Source organism: Pteropus vampyrus, unplaced genomic scaffold, assembly GCF_000151845.1.
Source record: "Pteropus vampyrus isolate Shadow unplaced genomic scaffold, Pvam_2.0 Scaffold79, whole genome shotgun sequence".
NCBI classification, from domain to species: Eukaryota; Metazoa; Chordata; class Mammalia; order Chiroptera; family Pteropodidae; genus Pteropus; species Pteropus vampyrus.
In genome coordinates, this window is record NW_011888860.1 from 6855406 (window position 1) to 6881964 (window position 26559).

At 36.1% G+C, this 26559-nt stretch overlaps 1 protein-coding gene across 1 annotated transcript in view; it reads right to left on the minus strand.

Moving 5' to 3' along the window:
* CORIN (corin, serine peptidase) overlaps window positions 1-26559 on the minus strand; it is a 220577-nt gene that overhangs the window by 22191 nt on the left and 171827 nt on the right. Inside the window, exons 10-15 of the mRNA XM_023532241.1 lie at window positions 26148-26379; window positions 22588-22733; window positions 21710-21817; window positions 14496-14609; window positions 12563-12673; window positions 11392-11521 (exon numbers count right to left, since the gene is read on the minus strand). Of these exons, the coding sequence (XP_023388009.1) occupies window positions 11392-11521; window positions 12563-12673; window positions 14496-14609; window positions 21710-21817; window positions 22588-22733; window positions 26148-26379 (841 nt within the window). The remainder of the gene's footprint in view (window positions 1-11391; window positions 11522-12562; window positions 12674-14495; window positions 14610-21709; window positions 21818-22587; window positions 22734-26147; window positions 26380-26559) is intronic.

A 26559-nucleotide genomic window follows, 5' to 3' on the forward strand; every position in this document is an offset into this window, starting at 1 on the left:
GAAGATTAAAAACAAAAAAATTCTTAATAATGAATTCTAATCAATCAATTTTGAAACAAATGGCATAAACCTTGACCACACTTTTAAAAGAGTTGTACAACATTTACATGTATTTAGAAACTTGAATGAACTGTTAGATTATTGAAGACTTCACAAAACCTACTGCAAAATGAGAATTTTTCTTTTCCTCAACCAAAATGAGAGTCTGGCTTCCTATCAATCCCAGAAGTGCTGTACATGGTGGCATGGTAAGATGGAGAGTATAAAAGTCAGAGGCCATATGTTACACACATGGTGTTTCTCTTGATATCTCCATCCTGAGAATTCCTTTCTGCAATAGAACAACTGTAGCTTCCTAAATCCAGGCACTTTATTGGCAAAAAGCCAAAGGAAGATCAGCTTCAGATTTGTTTAATCAAGTCATTCTGTCGGCAGGTATTCATAGGGCCACAACGGACTTGCATAAGAAGGACAATTCAGCATAAGATTTACACTGAAGCTGGATAGAAAAAATATTGCAAAGGACACTCAGTCTTTCACCTTACAAGGCCCCTTCGGTTACCCCAAGGAAAGGTTCTACTGAGCATTGCATATTGGACATTTTAACATTTCATTCCTTAGCCTCCAACAAGAATGGCAATTTAGCCTGAATCTCTTCGTTACATCAAGTGGAAATCAAAGAAATTCATCATTAAGAAGAGGGGAGAATCATTATAAAAAATAGTTTTCCGTGAAATCTTTCAACACTAGCATCCTTCTTGTGCACAAAAGTAAATCTTTCAGCACTAATAATGTCATTCTATGGCTCATTAAAAAATAGTGAATCCATACGGTTCTATTTCTGCCATCATACAGAATCTGAGCATTTTTCTTGGTTTTTTCTTTAAATAATTTTAAAATTATAAAAGTAATATTTATGCATGGAAAAAATAAAAAACATTGCAATAAAAAATATTCCTCCCATCTCACGTATAGAAACGACCACTGGAAATAGCATTTGAGTATCTTTGGCAAGCTATTTCAATAATTTATATATATATACTTTTTTAATATTTATGCATGGAAAAAATAAAAAACATTGCAATAAAAAATATTCCTCCCATCTCACGTATAGAAACGACCTCTGGAAATAGCATTTGAGTATCTTTGGCAAGCTATTTCAATAATTTATATATATATACTTTTTTAAAATCTATACACATTATTCTGTTTAGTGTTGATGAGGTTTTTGTTTAATGATTTATCTTTGAAGTCTTTGCATAATAATAACATTTTAAACTACTTTGTATATGCCAAGCACTGAAAGATTAATTCATTTTATCTTATTTAATTCTTTCAACGACTTTGTAAAATATGCCTTATTATTATTCCCTGTTTTGGAGATGAAAAAATTGAGGCAAAGAGAGAATAAGTAACTTGCCCGAAGTCACACAGCAAGTAGATGGCAGAGCTGGTATCTGAATCCCAGAGGTCTGATGTCAGATTACCACGCCAACACTTTGAATACTTTGTGGCCATCCTTCATCAATAGCATATGCCATGTTCTTCTACAGCTGCATAGTATTCCGTTATATGGATGTGCATACATTATTTAACCAATCCATTCTCAATGAACATATAGGTTGTTTCCAATTTTTGGATATACTAACAGAAAAGCAGCAGTTAACACTCTTAACCATTCACCTTTGCCTACATACAGAAGTATCATTTTAGAATAAAGTCCTAGAAATAAAATTATTGAATCAAAATTTAAATTTTTGATTAATAGTATGAATTTCCCCTTCAAAGAGTAATGCCAATTTACATAGTTATCAAGAATATGTGTCTGTACTTTTTAATTTTTAATACTGTGTATAAACATAAATCATGCCATTAATAGCTAGAATTAATAGCTGCTCAAATTCTGTTTGACAATTAGTAAGGCATTTGACGTAACAACTTTTTCTGTATTATCAAGAGACAAATTAAAGAAATCCTGTTGTGCAGAGAGCAAAAAACATTTCTCCAGTGACTAAGCTTCAAAGTCACCGTCTCCTAAGAGAGTCCGTGCAGAGAATGTAGTCAGATCCCTATCATTCTCCTATGGTAGCCACGAAATCATAGGCAGAAAAAGAAATTTAAGCAATGATCTAATCCAATGCCCTCATTTGACAGCCTGAGAAAACTAGGACACAGATATAGACCCATCTGAAACATTCAGGGGGCCTAGAGCAAGAGTACAAATGGAAACCCACGTATCACATGTCTGTATTTAGATGTTATAAATCAAGTTAACAAGCAGTTAAAAATGTATTCTATTTTCCTATCTTGACAAATATTTTTTTAGGTTCAAATATAGAATTCTTGGTCTCCTAGGAACAGTGGATTTCAAACTTTAGTATTCATCAGAATTACATGGAGGACCTATTATAACTAAGATTATTGGTCCCTTGCCCAGATTTCCCGATTCAGTAAGTCTGAGATGAAACCCCAAAAGTTGTCTTCCTAACAAGATCTCAGGTGCTCATTTGCTGGTGATCTGGGATCACACTTTGAAAACATTGCTCTAGAACAGGAGCCAGGCTCTAGGTGAGCATAACTCCTTGGTTGACAGAATTATTGCCCCATGGGTGAAGCCTGGCTGGAGAAGGAGGGCCAGAGTGGTTCCTCTAAATCAGGGTTTCTCACCCTTGGCATTATTGAAATTTTATACCAGATAATTATTTGCTATGTGCGGCTGTCCTGAGCCCTATTGGATGTTTAGCATCATCCCTGGCTTCTACCCACTAGATGTTGGCATCACCCAACCACTCCTGGACCAACAATCAAAAATGTCTACAGACATCCAAATGCTCCCTTGGGGCAGGGCCACCCCTGGTTGAGAACCATTGCTCTGAACCACGGGGCCCAGGGCAAGGCCCACTGCTCAGGGTCTAAAGGCAGTACTGCGCAGAGAAGCAAAAGGAGTTCATTCAAATTTGCTTCTTGAATTGTGAAGCATTAAGACATATAAAAACAATGTATAATCCCACACGCACAGAGAAATAAGAATATAAAACTTATCCAGAATTTTGAAACATCCTGATATTCTAAAAGAAGTTATATATTTCAAAGATTAAGTGAGTAATCAGATCTGTAGGTAATTTGGCCCATTCTTGTCCCACTCTCATCAAGTCCGTTGGTGTTGAGTAACAAAGCTTCTCATGCTCGTGTCATATTTATGTTGGGACTGCTTAAAAAAAATGAAGTCAGCACAAATCCCCCAAAACCAAAGTCTTCTTTACTTTTAACAGCAAGAGAGAAGTGCAGGACCAAGGGTTAAAACTGATGATTATGGGTTGAGAAAGTGGAATGAAAATGAAGACAGCACATTGGTGTTGTATAGATGGAATCCACCCCCCACCCCCCAAAGAACTATTATTTTACTAAGAGGAAGAAATTACAAACATGTTAGAAAATAACTTCTGATGCTGGTAAGCGCTTCGAAGGAGACAAAAGAAGCAAATAGAGAGTGACTTGGTAAGGGTGCAAGCTGCTTTAAGAATGTAGGCCTTTCTAAGTGGTTGATATAAGAGCTGAGAAGAGAATGATGAGATGGAGATAATCATGTGAAGGTCTAGGGATCAGCGTTTCAAGCAAAAGGAACAGTGAAGGCAAAATCCCTGAGATGAAAAGAATTTGCAGTATTCGAACAACAGTAATGAAGTCAATATTTTTTAAAGTTTAGTGGAGAAGTAGAGAGTGCTAGAACATTGTGAAGTGAGAGGGAGGCAGGGGTCATATTATGCAGTCTTACAGCTCAGAAAATTGGATTTTGAGTTCAAACTGTATGAAAATGAGAAAAGGCTAGTGGGTTTGCCATGTAGATAATATCAGTCCTGCCTTGGAGGTAAAAGGAAGCCAAACTGCAGTAGGTTCAAAGACAACATGAAGAACATACTAGAGCAGAAGTTACCACTTGGAGTCTCCTGGTATAGTTCCAAAATGAGGATGCCACCATATAAGGACTTCAAACAGAAGTAACACAGGCCTCTTTAGTCAATTCCTAATGGATCACTTAAGTCATAAATCACATTCTTATTTTCCTAAGACACAATGCTATATTCATTATGATGACTGGGAAATCGGATGCACCTAGAGACATTATGGAGATTAATTCTTCCCATTCCAAAATCCTCTTGCTCACAATTACCCTGATATTTTTGGCTAAAGCTGAGTCTTAACAGTACTTAATTCTGGAGAACTCATGGAAACCATCTTTGATTTTATAAATCAGGATGTGAATCAACTTTTTAATCATCAACTTTTTATCTGCAAATTGGAATGTAAGTGACTTAAAAAAAAAGTCTAATTAATTCATGACCTCATATTGGTCTAGTCTAGTTAATAATGGTGAATTTCTCTATACCACTGAGAAATTTCCATTAATTTCATAAATTATTAACTCATCTGACAGTCTGAGATTCTATCTGCTCACAGATTCCCAATTTCTTGGCAGAGCTTTCTTTTTAGTGATCATATCAAAATGTTCTCAGGCCACTGGTAGACTTCTCTTGCTTTGTTTATTACATACTCATGGTCTCACAAAAGAACTTAAAAAACATTTTCTCTTTCTTTATGATGTAGCACTTTTTCGGGAAAAGTATTATTCTTTCTGATCTCAGAATAGCATGTTCCGAAAAACACTAACCCACATGCTGGACTCTATGATTTTCTTCTCACCCAGGCAGTCTTTTAACCAGCAGCTTCTTGGAAATGGGTAGGAAATTAATTATCTGTGCCCAAGCTACATGTCTGCCAGAAAAATTACAAATCTTCTGTGTGAAAGAAAATAACACTTTATGAGTTCGCTTCGGCTGAGTTCTACTTAGAATATGCCAAGCATCTACTTATTACTCTAAGTGACATTTTAACAAGTTAAAAACACTTGAACTGTGATCATGAATGATAAATTTCTCCTATCCCCCCACCTCCTCACTGCTATTTACTTAAAAATCACACAATGATAAGATCGCAAGGTGGTATTAAGACTTGCCACAAGACTCCCATGTAAAGCAATACTAAAAAGAATTTGTGTTTAAGAAGTTGGGCGGCCATACCTATCAGGTCATGTTTAGTGAACAACTGAGTCCTGTGGGGGATCTACTCCTAGTACCCAAGATGCCTCTGGCTCTTGCTCAGACTTGTATCCTATTTTTCTGTGTCCTAGCAAAGTTTCTTGACCTCTAAAGCTTCAGTTTCCTCATAGGTAAAGTAGAAATAACAATACTACTTATCCTACAGGATTAGAATGTGAATAAACTGAAATAATACATATTAAGTACTCAGAAAAGCCTAACACATAATTAAGCTTAGTCATTATTATGTTATATAACCTATTCTGGAAATAAAACGAAGAATACAAAATATATAAATAATATATGACATTGTAGAATTAAGAGAGAAATTATTTAGTATCAATTTTTAAGTACTACAGGAGGTTCAAGGGGGAAAAATGAAGGAGATGAGAAGGGCTTTATAGAATTTATGGGGCTTGAGAGAGACCCAGAAGAATTTGAATAGAAAATGTAGAAAATGATGCATATATTTACAGAGGCAGAGGCAAAAAGGAATGTGCCCATAGAACATAGGAAAAAGACAAACCAGTCAGAAAGAATAACTATATGAAGGTATATGAAGTTGTAGAAAGATGAACTAGTTTATAGTGGGTCACCAGTTGGGAAAAATAGTACAAAGTTATTTGGTTAAAAAATACACAATATGAGAGAAGACTTTTAACAGAAAACTATTTCTGCCTTTGTTCATTAGGACATCTATAACAAATTACCATAGACTAGGTGGCTTGTACAAAATAAATTTATTTCCCACAGTTCCAGAGGCTGGGAAGTCCACAATAAGAGTGCCAGCAGATTGGTGTCTGGTGAAGGGCCACATCCTTGTTCATAGATGGCTATCTCTTGGAGAAGGCACCAGAGAGCTCTCTGGGATCTGTAAGGCACTAATTCCATTCATGAGGCTCTACTCCCTTGACTTCATCACCTCCTAAGGCCCCACCTCCTACAACCATCACACTGGAGATTACGATTCAACATACGAATTCTGGCAGGGATAGGAGGGAGACACAGACATTCAGTCTATAATGACTGAACGTGATGTTTGCACTATGGTAGATTGGGCTCTATTAAGAATTCAATCCTTAGATAGTGAGTGCTTTCATGGAAATGGAGGCACCAAACATCTACTTCCTCCACCGGTCTCTGACTACATTTCTTTGTTCCCCTTTGCAGCAAAATCCCTCAAAAAAGTTCTATACTTATTCTTTTTTATTTCTTCCCGTTATCTCTTAGGTTTTTGCCCCCTCACGCCAATGAAATTGTTCATGGTAATGACATATACATTGCTGAAACTAATACTTGGTCTTCAGTCCTTATTTTATATGACTTCTCAGCAGCATTTGATGCAACTGACCATTACCTCTTCCTTGATACATTTTCTCCACTTGGTTTCCAGGATATCACATACTCCTACTCCACTGGTTATTCTTTCTCATCTCCTTTGGCTTTCTACTTCTCTTTTCCCATCCTCTTAATGTTAGGCTAGGCCCTACATTATCTTCTCTATCTATACTCACTCTTGGTTATGTCACCTAGTCCCATAAATCTATATCATCTGTATTCACATGACTCCAAAATATATATCTCCAGTCAAGACCACTCTAACAAACTCCAGATTTAAGCCTTATAAACATTTCCATTTGGATGTCTAATAGACATACCGAACTTAGGACATCCAAAACAGAACTGATCTTTCTCTCCAAACTCACTCCATTCACATCTTCTCCATCCAGTTTATTTTTATCCCATCTTTCCAGTTGCTCCAGCCAAAATTCTTTAAGTTATTCTTGACTCTTTGTTAACTTTTCTCAACCCCCAGTCAGCATCCAATCTTTCAGGAAGTCCTGTTGGCTCTACTTTTAAAATATATTTAGAATCAAGCCATTTATCACTATGTCCTCTGCTAATATATTGATCTGAATTGCCAAAAATCCTTCACTTGAATTAACTTCAGTGGCCTTCTAACTAGTTTTCCTGTTCCTATCCTTGCTCTCCCCCTTAGAGCCTACTATCAATACAATAATCAGTGATCTCTTTTAGTTAGATAAAGGCTATAATAAAATGATAATAAGTATTGAAGAAGATATAGAGAAATTGAAACTCTCATGTGTTTGTTGGTGAGGGTATAAAATGGTACAGCTCCTTTGGAGAACAATTTGGTGATTATTTTAAAAATTAAACATAGAGTAACCATTTGACCCAGTAATTCTAGTCCTAAGTATATACCCAAGAGAATACGAACATAAACCATTTGTTATATGTTCACATATAAACTTGCACTTGAATGTTCATAGCAGTATTATTAATAAGAACCAAAAAGAGGAAACAACCCAAATGTTTATCAATTGATGAATGGATAATCAAATATGGTTATCCATCTATCTAATGGATCCTTATTCAGCCATAAACAGAAATGAAGTACTACAACATGGATGAACCTTGAAAGAAGCCAGACATATAGGTATATACTGTATGATTCTATCAGTGTGAAATGTACATGATAAGCAAGTCTACAGAGACAGAAAGTAAATTAGTGTTTGTCAGGGCCGAGGGAAGGAGAAACTGGGAGTAACGGCTAATGGGCATGGGGTTTCTTTTCCAACTGATGAAAATGTTCTGGAATTAAACAGTAGTGATAATTATACAACTGTGTGAATATACTAAAAACAACTGAATTGTACCCTTTAAAGAGTGAATTTTATGGTATATGAATTATAGACCTCAATTTTTTCAAGCTGACTACAGAGTTTTGAGTTTCTTTCCCATGGTTTACAGGACCAGCCACCTGGGCTAAATTTACTACTACAAAGAACTGAATCCGTCTTTGAGCTTCATGGAAGTCAATTAATAAGTAAACTATCCTGGATTAAATAGTTTTTATATGACAAATGAAATCTGCAGTTAGAAACTTTTTCCTGGGAGTAGGAAAAAATTATAATGTAAACCCTTATATCAGGGACTATTAGGTTATATAATAGGTGCTGTTTTTGTGACTTTGCCCAAGACACAGAAACATGTTTACAAAAGATGTTTCTTCTATTAACCAACTCTAGAAGATTAGGGCATAAAGTCAAATTACACTAACTCCTTAAAGGAATTTTTTGTCAAAATAGTACTGTCTGCTTCTAGATAACCTAACTTTATAAAGAGATAAAGTTTTTGAAGTCAAGAGACACAGAGAGTCACATTCCCTTAGACCAACTTCCTCAAATACCAGATGTCTCAACTGAGCATTTGGCAAGTATTAGAAGGCAGTCTAAATTCTAATTTCTATTGTTGGTCAAATAAACGTCCATATGTTTTTGATACTGGACATGCCAGTAGTGAAGTCCATATACTGTCATGAGAATTTAGTAACTTGATTTATAGCCTTATCTAATCAAATAGGCATCATACTTCCAAGCTGGAGTAAATTCTAGAGATACCTGCAGGTGGAGGTAAAAGGTTTTCCAGATTTAGCAAAGAACTCTGAATATTCTCATTTGGACAAGCACTTAGTTAGAACCTAGCATTTGTGCTGTTAGACATGGGAGGCATAATTTAGGTTTGAAAAACTCCAAGTGCAGGTGTTTTTAATCAGCTGCTTCTATCATGAAAGCATTTTGGTAGAATCCTTGCAAGACATGTAATTTGGTGTAGACCTTCATTTTTAATGAGCTCCAAAATGTCCCCTCTCAAGTTGATGAATAACATATTTGGAGTTAGGATACGTTAGTTTTGGATACCACACCACAATACTTTTGTCTATAAATGTTTACTAGATGATGAATAATTAATGAATTTATATTAGACTCTCAAGGTAATATTAGAGTTGAGTATTTTCCTTATATAATTTTAATAGGAATGCCATGTGCTATGCTATAAATGAACAATTCTCAGATGACAACAAGTCTGAATTTTTTTTCTAACTTTCTGTTCTTGCTTGTTTGTTCATATGTCTTCCCCACTATCTTATTCACTTTTGCATCTTCCACATAATGCCTATTCCAGAACAAGGCCCATAAGCAGATAATCAAAACATAATAGGAAGGAGATACTGAATTGAATTAGTTGGGGTTGTTCTATAAACTTCAAATTTCTAATGCAGAGAATGTTCGAAGATACAAAGGAAGGCCAGCTTCACTCCAGAGGCTGAAGAGGACAACTACCCCCTCGCCCTTCCTCTGACAACTGGGATGCAGGTCAATGACTAGTCATGGCCAGACAGACCCTCCTATTAGAGACTTTAAATCTAGAGACAATAACTCAAAGGCACAGGATTACTTCAAGTTAATTAGAGGCATCAGTGGCAGGATTGTGAACTAGCACTCCAGGGACATTGCTAACAGAGCGGCTCCTAAGTGGGCTATCCCCTCAGCAGAAACTTGGTCTCATCTTGTCCATCATCTTCATTCCTGCTCCAACCTGGCACTCCAGATTTCTGTCAATTCATAAGCCACACAAGTAAACTGAAGAGTAAACTTGGAGGCAATCAAAAAGTACAAAAATACTAGGATTACCTTTCCCACTCAGTTCCTTGGAAGACATCACTACTTATCCATTAATGTAGTCCCTCATGGTTATGGTTTTCCAACCATACTGTGCTCTCAGATTTTCCTAGCCCTTCTGTGAAATAAAGTTATTTTTTTAAATTTAAATGTAAATTTAGATTGCAAATATCTAGAAATATCTAAAATATTAAAATGACATTTTTTCACTATGTCAAGGATATGGAACAAATGAAATAAAAAGATTAATTTTTAAAATGCAATATGCACACAAAATAGCCAAGAGAAGAAACCACCAAAATGTCTATAAATGAATCAACAGATTTTTTAAATGTGGTATAGTACTACGATGGAATATTATTCAGCCATAAACAGGAATGAAGTACTGATATATGGATGGATGCATAAAAACATTAGGCACAATATTGTGAATATACTAAATACCACTGAATTGTATCCTTTTTAAAAATGATTAAATGGTTATGTTATGTGTATTTTACCACAATAAAAAAAAATCCAACATGCAAAAAATTAGAAAAAAATATAAAGTAGAATATTTAAATGAAATCCCTTCTATTTACAGTAGAAAAAGAGTGGCTTGTCAAAGGAATTTTATTTTGTTTTAAAATCTTTGTAGTTCTGACTTTCTTTTAGAACTCTCAGTGGAATCATCTGTCATTATGTAATCAAGTTTTCATATTAAAAAATAACATTGTGTCTTGGTAAGAGGAAAATAAAGCACATATAAAAAGCTTTTCTTTATCTCTGATCAAATCATATTCCATTTCATATAGACAAAATGAAGTTGTGAAAATCAAGTATAATTTAATGGATCTTGGCAAATATAATTTTTCTATTTTGGTAAGTTTAAAGTTCTTTTATTATAGATTAACATCAGTTACCCAATTTTCCAAAGATGTGGTTTTTCACATGGGAAAATAAACTGAAGACATTGGGATTTACATAATTCTTCAAACTGGGATAACAAAAATGCTATTAGTTGAGATCTCATAATTGAATGACTCATCACTGTAAAATTGTTTTAAGTTTGTTCAGTAAAATCATGGGAAATGCTATTTATTTTATTTTTTTATTCTAAAATTATATAACTCCTTTATATTTTATTTTTCTCTTTTCTAAATTTCCCTCAAATCTCACATACATCTGAGACAAAAGAAAAAATATATGTATATACACACATATATATTCTAAGACTCTTCATTTATTATTCTACCATCCCTGGTAAAACTGGAAAAAAACCCCACAAAATAGCAAGTACCCAATTTTCAAAGTATCTACTTCAGTGTGTTTGTATCAAAGCCAGAGTGAGTATATTTTCATTCTAAAATGATGAACTAATTCTTGATCTACATTTTCTGCATTACACAGGGTAAATTGAAATACCAGCAACTTCAAGCTTTTTTTCACAATTTATTTTTTAAAAACGGGTATTGCTTAAAAAGGAATTTTCAATAATCTCTGGGGGAAAATTGCAAAATTTTCCCATCCAGTTTCCTCAGAGAAAACTATCTTACTGCTTTATAAATATGAAAGCATTTCATTTCAGAAGTACTTAAAATGCAATTACTTCATTTACTTTTAAGAGGTTTCATCAAGGCAGGCTTTCAACCCAGACTCTTCAGAGCAGGTGCCTGTAGTTAAATGTGGTCCCCTCAACTGATTCATTTCCCCTGCTGTAGAGGGCTCTGTTGTGAGCACTCACTCACTTTGCTCTCATAAGGAAGCTATTATTGCCAAGTTTCATGAAGCCCTCTGGGAAACTCATCAGTGCTACAAACTACTGACCTTACCCTAAACCCATCTGCTTGCAGGCCAGCTGACTCAAGGTCTCCTGCCAGCCATCCCCACACACGAGGTGTTCTGTGGCAGATCTGTAAACAGTCAGGAATGAAAAGGAGTCCACATTTTTAGAGAGGGACACTGAAAAAAAAAAAGAGAGAAAAAACCCTAATCAAAAACATTTCCTCTCATGAAACTAAATGATAAATTTACATGCCTCTGCTTCACTTGCATGTATTCATTTTTACTTATTTTAGTTAAGAACCATTTGGTGAATACCTACCCTGTGCAAATCACTGCTCTCAGTGTGGTGGAGGACTAAAAAGTGAACTAGAAATGTTCTCTGCCTTCAGAGAACTGTAGACTCTAGTGAAGAGACAGGCAGTCCTTAACTTATATTTACTTAGAAGATGGCTAGAAACAGGGTCCATTCCCATGGGTTTATTTGCAAAATTATAAGGAGCTAGTTGTAACTCTATATCATTTCCTTCTAGAATGTACATGGGAATCAATATTTTATAATTCCTATTTTATAAAAGAACATCCTCTGTACTTAATGAACCACAGGTCATTTGTGAGCAATTAATGACAAAACACATGATAACTATGATTTGGCCAGATAATGCAAAAGACTGAAGTAAGAGGTGAGTGAATGGAAGAGTGATGAATGTGGGACAACAGAATTAATCAAACTCAAAATTATAAACCGCAGCATCAGAGATAATAATGGGAGATGCTTTTAAGTCCCATCCATTTAAGGGAGTAATAGTTGGAAGTCCCATTGGGATGTGAAGATAGGAAAGCCTGAAGATAGGAAAGACAGAAGGGCCACTTTAACATCCTATTCCAGGGAGTGTCAATAATACAAGAATGACAGCATGCTAATCTTTGTTGAAGCTGGGTGATAAATTTAAAAATTATATTCTGGCAGTTGCAAGGTCATAATGATTTGAACCCAAATGTTTTTACACAATGTAGACATTACGAATAGAGAAATAACTTGAGGGAAATTTTCTATGAGTTGGAAATAACACATACGAAGCACTACTATCAGCTGTTACAATAGTAAAGCAAAATAGATAGACTTGGTTAGTAAAATCCATGAACTCATTTAGGATTCATTTAGCTTAAATGTCTGACAGGCACTAGAGGCACAGCAGATGGTAGAAACAAGGAGTTTACCACAGTCCCATTCGTCTGAACTGTCTAAGCAGTTGGCTTCACCATCACACCACTGGTCACGTGACACACACTCGTGGTTTGCACATTCTAGTTCATCATCTTGGCAAAACGCTGGTTCAAGGAACAAGAAACAAGAAGACAGAAACGTTTTACAGATACATGTGATTATCACTAGCGTGTACATGATCATTGGCCCATAGGACCATGGAAGGAAGAAAAGATGAGGTCACTGAGGCTTCCAAACAGGTATTGAATAACAGAATTGGTAAAATCTCATTTCATAGATGTCGATCCATACAAATAACAAACATTTAAACAGAACTTTCTCCAAGAGAATTAGATTCTCTAATTCTAACGAAATGATTGAAAAAGTGATACCCAGAGCAGCAGAAATACCGCAGATTAAAAAACAAGGTTAAAATCCGAAGTGTCACTCACAGAACAGTGGGGATGAGCACACTGGTCACCATAGGATGAAAACCAGCAATGTCCACATATATGGATAATGTTTATTTATTTTTACATCTCTACTATTAAATGACTCTCTGAGTCACATCCTAATTCTTTCTTGGGCTTTTAAAAATCATAGTAAAACTCCTTGATTGCCTACAAAGCATCTATCTCCTTTCTTCCTCCTTTTTTAAGGAAATCTGATTTTGTTCAGCAACTCCCCTCATCCCATCCCTAGCTCCAGAGGTTCTGATTTCTTTAAGTGAGACATTGCATTTTTCTGACTACGATTGTTTTGTTCCAAGTACAGTTATTAGTCCAAGAGTAAACATGTGATCCAAGACCGAGGTCTTGGTCTATGGTTTTGTGTGTTGTGCTTTGCAATATAGTTCCTGCCCAAACCCTGCTGGCCAGGCCATGTGTTGGCCTGGGACAGAGGCAGCCTGGAGAAATCAGCCTCTTTTTCTAATTGGTTCTCTAAGAAGTACTTCTTTTTGCATTTCAGCTGTCTAAATGTTGTTTTTTCTAATCCACTCAAAGGCTCCTGACTGCTAGCTAGGACCCTGCTCAAAGCTAGCTAATCTGAGCGAATACATAATTGATGTTCTAGAGATGAGGGCAAGGTTCTCACTCCTTCCCACTGGATATGATCAAGGGAGAAAAGCACCCCAGGTGCTTTGGGGAGCCACCTTTGACCCTTGTGGGAGCTAGCCTAAGGTCAAGCCTAACAGAATCAATCAAAAAAGAGGTGCCGAACTCCTGCACCCAGCCTCAAGAAGCTCCCCTACGTTTGGCTTTCACTATGATAATATGTCATATATGATACAAATGGTAATAAAAGATAATAAATGTCTTCACTGTTCAAGTTGGTTTTAGTTGGGCATTCTGTAACTAGTAGGTAAAACATCTCAAGAGATATGTATTTTTTACTAATTTAAAAGTAGTGGCCATTCATTTGGAAAAGGTAGAAAAGATAGAAAAGCACAGAAACTTAATAATCCCACAACCCAGGGGTTATAATTGTAAACTTTTTATTATGACCTTCCCTTCTGACCTTTTTCCATATGTAGGTAAATGTTCTTTCAAAACCAGGATGATAGTACATGTAATACTTTATATTTTGTTTTATTCACCTAATGATATATAATGAAACTAGGGGAAATTATTCTTCGAATTTGATTTTTAATGGTTGCATATTATTTCATTTTATGGTTGGATTTTATGTTCCCTATTTTTTGGATATTTGTGGTATTTTATTTTTTCTGTTTTATAAATAATGCTAGGATAATATCTTTGTGCATATATTTAATATATGTTTGACTATTTTCTTGGCATATTCTTACAAGTGGAGTTTCGGTCAAAAGATCTGAACATACTAAAAGCTTTTGATACATACTTCCAAATTTATAGCTCATATTCAAAATGAGAGGTAACTAGTGTTTAAAGTAAAAGGTTGTGCTGACAAATTCACGTAAGTACTTACAGCAGTTTTTTTCATCCATGTGATCAGAGCAGTCTGGGAACCCATCACAGACGACCGTGTGCTGTAAACACTGTTTATCGGTTGGACATTCCCAAAGATTTCTCTCTTTACAGCCTGGAAACAGAAGAAAAGGTCATTTGCAATAGATGTGGAGGCGAAAATAAAGATGAATTCGATCAAGCAATATAGAAAAATTATAACATAAAGGCGTGATTTATTTTCTTAGAGTTTTGACTCCTGTACACTATGGAAAAGATAATTTAAGTAGGAATACTTGATAATCTCCATACTGCAATATAAATAGTGTAGCTCTCCTAAAAGAAGATCAAAAATGACAAATGGGAAATGGAGAAAAAAATGAAAAAGCAATTATATATTAACATTCATGTTCAGCTGTTCCTTTTGCTTTCTGAGTCAATTTGCCAACACATTAAAACTCATCTATAAAATGGTAAGTTAAGCTTTTAAGCAAATATGCCAAAACCTAGTGGTATACGTATTTATTATCTAAAATGTAATTTCAGTCAACAAATGTATATTTAGCAAAAGAGGCTCCTCCTATGTCAAACACCTACAAAACTAGTTTAAGAGCCAGGTATGAAAGCCATTACTTACTCTAGTAATGTAGCCAAAGATGTGAGGTTAGAAACTATCAATTAATATGGAAAAGAACATGATTTGCACAGATCAAGACAATAAGCTTGAACTGTAATTTGCCTATGAAATAGAAGCAATTGCAATGATCTTAAATGCCATTTGAATCAAATGCAGCGTGGCTCATATGTCTGCTAAAATATGCCAAAAGTCTCATGTGTTTTTGTCACTGCAGTTGGATCCATGGCCCTCACCAGGCTGTGAGGTACATAAAGGAAGAGACCACATGCCATTCATCTTTGGGTACCCTTCACACCCTTACCTAGGATAACAACTAGCACTTGGCAGGCCTTCAACACATGTGTATTTAAAAGAAACTTCATTTCATGTAAGGAATAAAAAGTCTCTCTCATTCCCAGGGAAAGATCTTTTAGTTCAAAACGAGTGATATGCAAAGCAATGATCAAAAAAAAAAAAAAAAGTTTCTTTAAAAAATGGTATTTCTTATCTGACCTAGTACAAATAATTCAGAGAAATTTCACAGATGATTGGCTCAGGTGTCTTGGAATCTATATTAGAAAAAAAATCTGCTTTTCCAAAATTTTTATTGAAAACAATTATCAAAATAAGTCACCAAGAAGGAAATTTATACTATGAGATTTAATTAGTTTTACAGTGTTTCATCATTCAAAAATATAGGAAATAAATAGTAAGAGTCCTTTATTTGCTGTGCATTTGGAATGGTCTTAGGCCCAAGGACATCTACTCTAGGAATTCACGAGGATATTATTTGGAGTTTTCAGCTATCAGAGGATACAGACATCACCTGAATGTTCTGACAATGATAGTCCCTGAGGTCCCTGGAGATCAAGGAAAGAGCCTGAAGTCTGCCCTCCAATGCCCAGCTCCTACCAAATGGCACAGATGCTGGTTCCACCAGAGAGCAAGGGAATTCAAGAAAGAGCTCTAGGGGCTGCCTTCTCTCAGCACAAACCCCACCACATGGTAGTAGAGGATGAGAGAAAATAGCATGCATCTTTCTGACTTCACAGACAAGGTACCCTGCCTTAGAGTACGCAGAACTTGGATATTTGGAATGAGATGATGAAAGAAAAGTAGATGGATAATAATGACAATAATTAAAGATATTTATTACTCACTATAAACCCACATTCTAGATATGAGTTTAAATTTTTACAAGAACACCACAATGTCAGTATTACGATCACCATTTTACAAGTGAAGAAGCTGAAATTTAAAGAAAGTAAATAAACTGCTCCAAATCCAGCCTTTGCAAGAGAGATCCAGTTGGAATCCAGGTGCAAATCTTGAGTTGTAATCCTTCCTAAAATGACAATCTGCATTATATAGAAGGGAAAGAAGCGAGGGAAGCACAGCTTTAGAGTCGGACAACTGTATTTGAATCCTAGCTCCAATCTCACTAGCTGTATAACTTTGGATGAGTTACTTAACTTCTCTGAACCTCAGTTTCCTATCTTTTAAATGGTAATAATAATATCTGCTACACAAGGTTGCAAAAAGATTAAATGAGTGCTCTATAAGCACTAATTTACTCTTCTGTATCTTCTCTTTTCTAATTAAAAGTTTGTGTGGCCTAATACCTTCTTTGTGGAGTTATGATGAGCACAAATGAAGTAGGATTTTCAGGTCAAGACATTAGTCACACGGATGATAGTATTATTTTGTGTGACAAAACCACCCTCTCTTTAAAGTGACATTTTTGGTGTAATTATGTTTTAAATGTATGCTTTAAAGGAAAGGGTATGATTTCATTAAAAATTAAAAACAGGTATGGATGGGTTGAGATGTTTATAGTCACTGTAGGTAATAATTATTGACGTCAGAATAACAACCACCCGATGCAGATATAACGACAACGATTACTCATCAAGGCCAAAGAGTGTTGCTAAAGTGACCAACACACCCTGGTTTGCCCGGGACTTTCTAGGTTTGAGCACTAAACATTCCTCATGCTAAGAACCACCCTCATTCCCATGCAAACTGGGATGGTTTGCCACCTTAGGTATGCTAAGCTTTCTGCTGGGTTCTTCGCTTACTCTAGCTCTCATTTGCATAAAAACTCTATGAAGCAGGCCTCCCTGCCAGAGGCAATTCCCAACTGAACTGGGGCACCTTTTTTCTCTACCAAAAAAAGTTGTTATCATAGATAGAAGCAACAAACCACCTTAAGGCAGATGCTTCTTATACTTCTTATAGGTTAAGTAGGCCTACTCATTAGGTTTGCTAATTTGAGCTGCATGAAATTAAAAAATATCTTCAGGAGGAGCTGGTTACAAGAGGAAGAGGTCAAAGTGATTCTGAGTTCCAGGGCTGGGCTGGCAGAGGTTGGAACAGTCTGGATCTACCCATCTTGGACTGGCATGTGCCCCAGGAAGTGGCCGTGGGTGTGACCTTAGAGCAGATCACAGGAGCCTTGAAGTGAGGCTCAGGCCTAGCAGGTATGAAGGCCCCTCCAGAGCTTGTGACCCTGGGCAATGGAGCCCCTGGCTCTAAGAGTGACAGCACTGAACTCTGGGCCTGACCATCAGGGACAGCAGCTCCAGGAGTCCTAGAGCACCCACTAAAAAGTCTCAGGAGTCCTCCTAATTCCTGACCTCATCTTTTGGTGCCAACTATCCTCTTCAATGTGTTGGCCTAGTATCCTATAAAGAGGATGAAGAAACATAAAGAACTTTAAACTGCAGGCTGGGGAACCCCCTCAGTGACTGTAATACTGGAGATGGGGACATCCACCCCAAAATAAGTGCCACCTCCAGGACGTGGCACCTCCCTGCTGCCCATGTTTGCTACGTGAACCAGAGATTTTACCCAGCTCATGTTTTGGGCATGACATGTCGGTCTGCTGTCTTCTGCCGTATAAAAGACCTTGGTCTGTCAGAGGCAGGGACAAGGCAGACAGGACTCCCTCCCTCAAGGGAAATCCCTGGGGTGACCTTCGAAGGGCATCGCCTCCTGGATTTCCTAGCACCATGACAGGTAGGACTATTCGGGCATGTTATAAGCATTCCAAGCTGTGGAGGTTAAAGTGAGTGTTCTTCACATTTCACAAGTGAGGTAACCGAGGCCCAGAAAAGTTAAGTGACTGGCCAAAAGTCACGTAGCCTCTAAGTGCTGAGTCAGGATTTAAATCCAAGTCCAAGTCTATGCGAGCACTCTGTCATTCCGGGCTGCCTGCCCAAGACACCAGTTAAGATAGCAAAGAGTTAACCAAGTAGCAAAATATCTAAAGGGAATGAGAATGTCTCTCTGTTAACATGGAAAAATTAAACCCTATTGTGTGATTAGAGATCAATCCTGAAAATTCATCCTGAAAGCACGTGATATGACACAATGATTCTCGCTCTGTCTTCTACTAATCACAGAGCAAGGAGTCAATGTCTTCTATAAGCAAAGAGACAAAGGGATATAAAGTCGTGGAGCCTGGCTATTTGGAGTGCTAAAAAAAAAGGCTTTCTTTGCGAGAAATTACACAAATACTATTAAAGTGTCCAAATGAATAGAAAAGCCTTTGGAAAACTTAAAATCAAGCTGTAAAATCCACAGATATCAGAGCCAGAGGCTTTAAATACAGCCTAAAGGGGTTTGACTCCAAAAAAAGATCAGGTTGAAGTTTTTATTTTATTTGAGTCCAAGAAGAGATCAAAGGTAGATGACAAGATGCTTTTTAATTATTTGAAGATAAACAAAAATGCACTTACTACATTTGAACATTTGTATTGTCAATCTTTCTCCTTATGGAGTATATGCTTTTATGTAGAATGTGATCAATTAGTAATTGTGATGCTGTATTCATGTGATAAAGGGTTTTATTTCTACAGTAGGTATAAAGAAACTGTTTTATCCATATTCTCATTTAACTGCCCCATTGAGAAGATTTGCTGTTCACATGACAGCCCAGGCACCACCTTGCTCCTGCTGGTAGCATACACAAATTGTGGCCATAGGCTTAGCATGAACTAACTTCAATCTCACAAACTCTATAGCAATGAAAGCAAAGCTCAGAAATAGAACCCCATTGTTCTTTTCCTTAGGCCTCCTTTCTCTTATGTCATTCTCGTTTATTTCTTTGCCCAGATCTTTGCCTTTTTTGCTTAAATATCAATACTTCCAAAATATTAGATTGAAAATCAACTTGTTTCATCAAGTCGCTAGTTTTACAGACATCTCCATCTATATGGTATATGTTCAGTTAACAACCGTCAACCTTTAAGACAATGAAGGGCTTCTGTTCTGACAGAACGCTGTCTACAAACCATTCCCATCTTTTAGGCTTCCCTCCCATGAAGCAATTCTGTATTGTGTTCAGATTTGCATACTTCCAAACATTTGTTGAAACATTTCTAATACTGACAACAATTTCAATTGTTGTTTACATTAGCAATTACTCAATGAAAACGTCAACAACAGAAATTTACAAGAGCAGACTTCAGAACATTGTTCATTGCTAAATTCTAATGCATGTATTTTAAAAGTGTATTTATTAATGGTGTACCTTGGTAACTATGTTTTCCTGCTGCAGATGTGCCAAAGAGATACAAGGCAGATTTCCAAAACATCAATTATTTTGTAACTAAATTAAATAAGTCTTGCTTTGAGGAGAAAACCCAATAATGTTAGAAGTTCTGGGAAAACTGCAGATGTGTAAGAGTGAATAGTTAATTGTCACATTATTCAGTAAAACCCAAGCATTTAAATGCTTTCAACTCAACAATGGACAGAATAAATCAGAAAAACAAGAAGCTTGAGGCAAAACCTAGCTTCACGGGAACTGACATTTTTGCACGACCGATGCTATGCCCATACAGGCTCATGGAAACAGACAAATGAACCAAGTAGGCAAAGTGGAAACTAGATGATTTCCCAATAGTCCTCCTTTAAGCCTTCCTCCATGTGACTCCCTTATATGATTTTGAGAGTCACGTCCTCGCAGAGCATCAGACATGTGCATTCAAATGTGTGCACGCATTCCAAAGGGAAATGTATGTAAATTTTTTATTATTAGTTGCTTTAGAAAAGGTAATGAGAGTTTTCTCGTAACTTAATACTATTGTAGCAATTATTATAACTCCAAATGTATTAATTCCCTACCCGCTTTTAACTTTCCTTAACTAGAACTCTCAGTAGTGCCATCAATATTTTGAGTGTCTGTTAGGGATTAGACAACTTATTGTGTCATTCTGGTGTGCCTTTGATTGTGTGATTAAAGCATGGGTGAAAACTCATTAGTTAACTAGAAACCTCATATTTTAGGGTCATTTAAATCCTATAGTGTTTTGAAATTTTTATTTTCTTAGTTTTTGCAGAATATATATATCTATAACTCAGAACTTTTAGTCTTGGTAAGGCTTTTAAAAAAAAAAAAACTAATCTTTTACATTTCTTAAATATTTAGTCCCTTACTTCAAACTTAGGTCTAGCCTCACCCCGCAACACAGTACCATGTAACCTCTTTGAATCATCTAAAATAATCCATTTTAAATTGCATCTCAGAATATCATAACCCATCAAAGTCATTGTTTAGCAAATAAATCTAATAGATTCTTAATAAATCACTTATATAAAGGATATTCAATGAGTCTTTATTTATTTCTCTACATAAAGACCACAAATGAGCAAACAGCAGTAGCTTCTTGAAATACTGTATGTTCCTCCCTGGTCATTTTACCATTATTCTGACAGCACTAGCTTTCTAGAAGAAGCACTCGTCCATATTTATAGCAGCTGATAGGATTTCAGTTGATTGCTTGTGACATTTTATCTAGACCAGAAGGGCAATGCTTACTATGGAAAATTTATTTTGGGAAGAAAAAAAATATTTCATGCCTAAAAGACCAAAAGAATAAAATGATTTTAAAAGATGTATTGCTTTTATGTGTTTTCGATGGCAAAAAGTGTCAATATATTTAGCAGAAAATGCTTTACTCCAGAATATTGTTTAGTAAGAGCATTGTCTGTTTTCTATGCCCTGACACATTCTGAGGTTACAAGTACAAAAGCTTGCAGAGAAACAAAATGGAAATTAGCTCCACTTAAATTACTATTGGCACTTCTGGCCTTTCCACTGGTGACTTTGGAACTTAATGGCAGAAATGTCAGGAAGAGTTTTATCCTTTGCCAACAGAGACAAAATCAAAGAGGGCATGAAAATAAATCCCAATTAAATTTGTATGTTAGAGCCTGAACTCTGTCTGTGTATATATAGACGCCTATCTAACAACATGGGAAAGATATACAAAGATACTATTTTTCTGACTTTAAAACAGATGACAACAGCTTTATAATCTCTAATAATAAAAATAATTCCTTACATTAATGAAGTGCTTCTTCTTTTATGAAGAGTTTGTACATATATCATCAAGGTTAAAACAGAAGTGTAATTTAGGGAAAATCAATAGAGTTAACAGGAGAAATATCAATTCATGTCTTGCCATTTGATAATTTAAGAGGAAAATATATTAGCATTCAATTATAATCACTACTTACAACCATTAGTGAACAGCTGACATTTTTTAACACACTCCCTTACCCTAAACACTTATTAGTGTACATTCAAGAAAAGTGCCATCTCACATACATACCACAGTTTTCTTCATCACTGTCATCATCACAGTCAGGTTCGCCATTACACCTTCTAGAAGCCAGGACACACCGTCCTGAGCCACACTTGAAATGACTAGGTGAACATTCTGTTTAAAAGCAATGAGTCATATTACTGTCAGTACACAGAAAACTCAGAACCATTAGCTAATTTATCTATTTAAGTTTGGGGTGCCGTTGAGGAGCTATTGCCGAAGGTAAAGATGTTTCTCTAAGACGCTGAACCAGCCAAAGTTAACATGCTTTCTTCTGTCTGCTTATCAGCATCTTCCCCCTTCACCTGTGGTATCATCTCTTCAGATCAGCTGTTCCGGAAATTAACTATCTTCCAGAATGGAGGACCTAACAATTGACAGAGCCTAAAATGTCCTGTGGAGTCAATGCTTCTAACTAGCCAGCCGCCCTTAATGTACCAAAATTGTTTTCTATCCCAGTCTTTCCACCTGGCAGGCAGGTCCCTGGCTCCATCTCTTTACCTGAAGATCCTTTACTACCAAGTTCTCCGAACGCTTTGCACATGAAGGAGCCAAGGCCTGATCGTTACCTTCAGGACCCCTGGTATAAAAGCAGCACCTATATATAACGGGCTCTGTGAGTTAAATGTGCTTAAAATGAAGTGTGGTTGAATCCTGGAATATTAAATTCATCTCTGCAATTTATTTTTAAAACGAAAACAATGTCCAACAGGTGAGTACCAAATTCTTCAAAGCAATCAAATTCGTAGATTCACTCACCTGTGCAGCCTGATTGGCAACTAAATAGAAAAAAAAAAAAACAACGGCTATGGAGAGACTTCAAAAAAGGTAGCTGATTTTTAATCCATGTTAGATACCCCACTCAAATTAATTTAAAAATTAACCTTCCACATCTTCATTAGGCATTAAGCAGGTTTGATTGTCTGAATTTTCCTCTGGAAACTGATTGCAATCTGTGCCTTCAGGCCACTGTAGGCCCACAATCCCGAGAACAGATTCACAGCGTTCTTTGGACTGCTCACACAGTGCTCTAAGAGAACAAGAAAAACAAAACATTAGAAGAAGAAATAGCTACATCTGAGACCTGTGTTAGGAATCTGCCGGGTTTTAATACTGTGTATGTGTATGTGTATGTGTAGTGTGTGTGTGTGTGTGTGTGTGTGTGTGAGAAAGAGACTGTGTGTGTGTGTGTGTGAATGTGTATGCATGTGTGTGAGTGTATGAGAGTGTGTGTGTGAGTATGTATACCAAAATATGTAGATGTACAGAAACATAGTAGGTATTTGGGAAACCAAAGCAAGTAATATCTCTACAAAGGGAACACATTCCAGCAACATACTTTCAACAAAAGAAACTTCATTGCAGAAACAGAAGTAGACGATTGTTCTGTTTTCTCTTGAAATATATAACATTATGTAAATTTAAGGCATAAAACATGTTGATTTGATACATTTATATACTATAATAAGATTGCTGTTGTAGTTGTAGTTAGCACACCTCTAGCACGACACAAAATTAACATTTTTTGTGTGTGGTTGGAATAATTAAGATCCAGACTCTTAGTAAGTTTGATGACTACAATACAGTACCGTTGTCTATATTCACTATACTATGCATTAGATCTCTAGGACCTATTTGTCTACTAGTTGCAGGTTTGTACCCTAAACAACATTCAGAACACAGATTCCCTTCTGTGGTTTGCTTTTCTCATTTTTTTCTCTTTCGTTTTTCAGACAGACTCATTCTCCAACATTTTCGTTCCAAGCAGGGAAATCCCCAACATCAATGTGGATAGTCTACCACCTACAGTCATGGAATCTCAGCCTCAGAGGTCTCTCTCTCCAGTGACCAGCCACGTGAGCCATTGCATGTGCCAACCTGGTTTATCTAAGGTTTTCTTTACCTTCATTTCTACAATTTAGTTCAATGTTGTTGAAAAGCTTGGTACTTCTCCCAAACTCATCTTTGTTGAGCTCAAATTCGTTAAAATAGTTTGTTTTTAAAGAAAAGATATACTAAGCATTGTGCTAGGTGCTTTCATGTGTGTTCTCATTTGTACCCAGAATATTTTTAAGCTGCTGAAGTATCAACATGTCTCATGAAAGATGTCTTTACTTTCTAAGGGGTGTGGGAGGAGAAGGAGGGGACATGGTTTTGTCTCAATATAATACCAAGAAATTAATTAAATAGTTTTTTAAAGTAGATGTAACTAAAGTTCTTAGGCAAATTTCTTATTTCCTTTCAAATACATTCTAATTTCTCAAAAGTTTTGAAATTTAAATTATAAGCTAATTTCCACAAGGTAGGGAATGATTAGCAATCAAATGGGTAAGTTTCAAAGAAGGCTCTGTCTAGATTTAAGTCATGACAAGACAGAACATAACTCGATGCTGGTTTGGCCTAGAGATTTGGAGAGAAGACAAAGCCATGGCTTTCTCATATTAGTTTTGCAAAAATGAGAAGTTCAATAGTGTTCAATAACTTTCTGTTGGACTGAATATTTTTGTTGTAGATTTATTTTTTAAAGTATGTAACTCAATTGCTGCTGATATTTTAAATTAATTGTATAATACTTAATTTATATAGAAGAGTGTATAGTGCCTGGTTCTACCACTTCCTTTCTTTTTCTATAAAATGGAAATAGTACAATATGTAGCACTGCAACTGCAGGAGGCGCTGTTCTTACCATTACCTGTGTGATGCTCAGCTATAGATGGCGCCCTGACCATAGAGGCCACCTCAAAAGGTAATTTTGAGGACGAGAGGGCAAAAGTACTTTATTCAGCACATAGTAAGGGCTTAGTAATGTTAGAGTTGTCCAACTCATAACTTAAAAACTAATTTTAAGATCAATAAACAGACTTTACAAAAGAACTATGTATTGCTTCATAATAAAATTTTTCTTATAAATAAATATCAAAATGTTCAATTCATTTTGTTGGCCCTGACAATGAAAGATGTGTGTGTATGTGTAAACCTAAGAAACAGAGCCAAAGTATCTAAAAGAAGCTCGTGAAAATGTTGACTGAAAAACATTTCAGGATCAGGCTCAGCTTAGGCATTATAATATGAAACTTAAGCCCTGAAATTATGAATTATCTGTAAATGTAAATTTGTTCTAGAGGATACTGCATTAGTGAAATTTTAAAATACATACGAAAAGAAAGTCAAAGACAAGAAATTGTCAAGTACTATTAACAGCAATTATTCATAATCATTGACCTCAGCAAAAGTAGAATAAAATTTAAAAATAACTTTTTAACATAGAATTGATAGATATTTTATTAACAATACTTTTAAAGAGATTTAAAAGAAATTTTCAGAATGACATTTGCACATGCCAACATTGTTTTACTCTCTCTAGTTGTACAAATTGTTCAGTTCCCCGAGTCATTTTGAAATTTTATTGTTTCCTGTCCCAACTCTATAGGTGCCCCCTACCTTGTTATCCACTTGATAGTCGGTATATAATTTATTGTTTTCCCATCTGTCCACTATATTGATATTATTGCTTTTTCTTAAACCTCTAAGTGACTTCTGATCCCAGCATATGGTTTCCATAATTACCACTCACATGTAGACAAGCACATCTGTAGGTTTACCCCTTGATGGAAAACAGCACTAGGGAGAGAAAGCAGCAACCCACCTCCGAGAGGGCCATCTCGTACATGCATGTTCTCTGACACATGTCATAGGAGAAGGGCCAAACTGCCACTAACAGTTGTATTCCTGGCCTATCATCAGAGGTACTATTTACTCAGGGCTTAAAATCAATCGAAGGTACATTACATTTATGCGTATTCATTTAATCTCACAACAACCTAACCCAACAACCATTACTATACTTATTTTACAAGTAAAGGAACGGAGGCTGGGAGAGACTGAGAAATTTGTCTTGGGCTACATCGCAGGTAGAGAAGAGCCAGAGCTAGAATCAGACAGTGGACTCCATAGTAATGCTCTTAACTCATAGGATATCACTCATATCTTAAGTCCGAGCCACACTTTTGATACACTGTCTCTTATTTCATTCAAGCGGGTATAATTTCCTCAGCAATGTCTATTCCCTGTCCAATCTGTGGCAATGGTGTTATGTCTTCTTCAGGCCACTCCTTGTGTACTGTCTCTAACTTCTGAGAGCTATCAGAAGACAGCATTTTAATCACATCAATGTTCCAGAGAAAGAGGCAGAAACTATCTTGTCTTCTGCTAACTCGCATTTTTTAAAAACTCTTCTCAATCAACCAAAATGACATACATATGATTTTATTTGATTAAAGTACATGACCTATTACCAAAGACAGTTCATTCCTCCATTGTTTAGTACTTCAAGAATGAGTTCTCACTCAAGTATTCTCTTAGAATCCCTCCTTTTTTACCTTTTAAATATGTAATTTGTTAAATACAGAGCTTCTTAGCTTCTTAGGTGATCCCATCATATTACCTGCAAGGAGGGATACGCTGGCTTGTATTCACATCACACTTTGGTACCAAGATGGTGCAAGCAAAGAACATGAGGTATTTGTAACAGTTGGTTTGAACAAGCGCAGGGAACAGAGAGGACTCCCAGCTAATGGAGGCTTCCTTTTGAGTCCTGTGGCCAAGGTAATTTGGATAATATGTATGGTTGTAGGGCAAATTCATGCAAAGTTCCAAAGTAATTGGTTCACATTGACCTAACAAGAAAACACATATACACACATTTATATTAATATTGCATACAAAACAATTCCTTAAAAACTTACAAAATTGAAGTCTATTTTATACTTCTCTTTAAAATAGCTAAGGCTACAATGCATTGCTATTGAAAGATAAATAATTTGGTTGGTGGAGATGCTAAACCAAGATTCATTTCT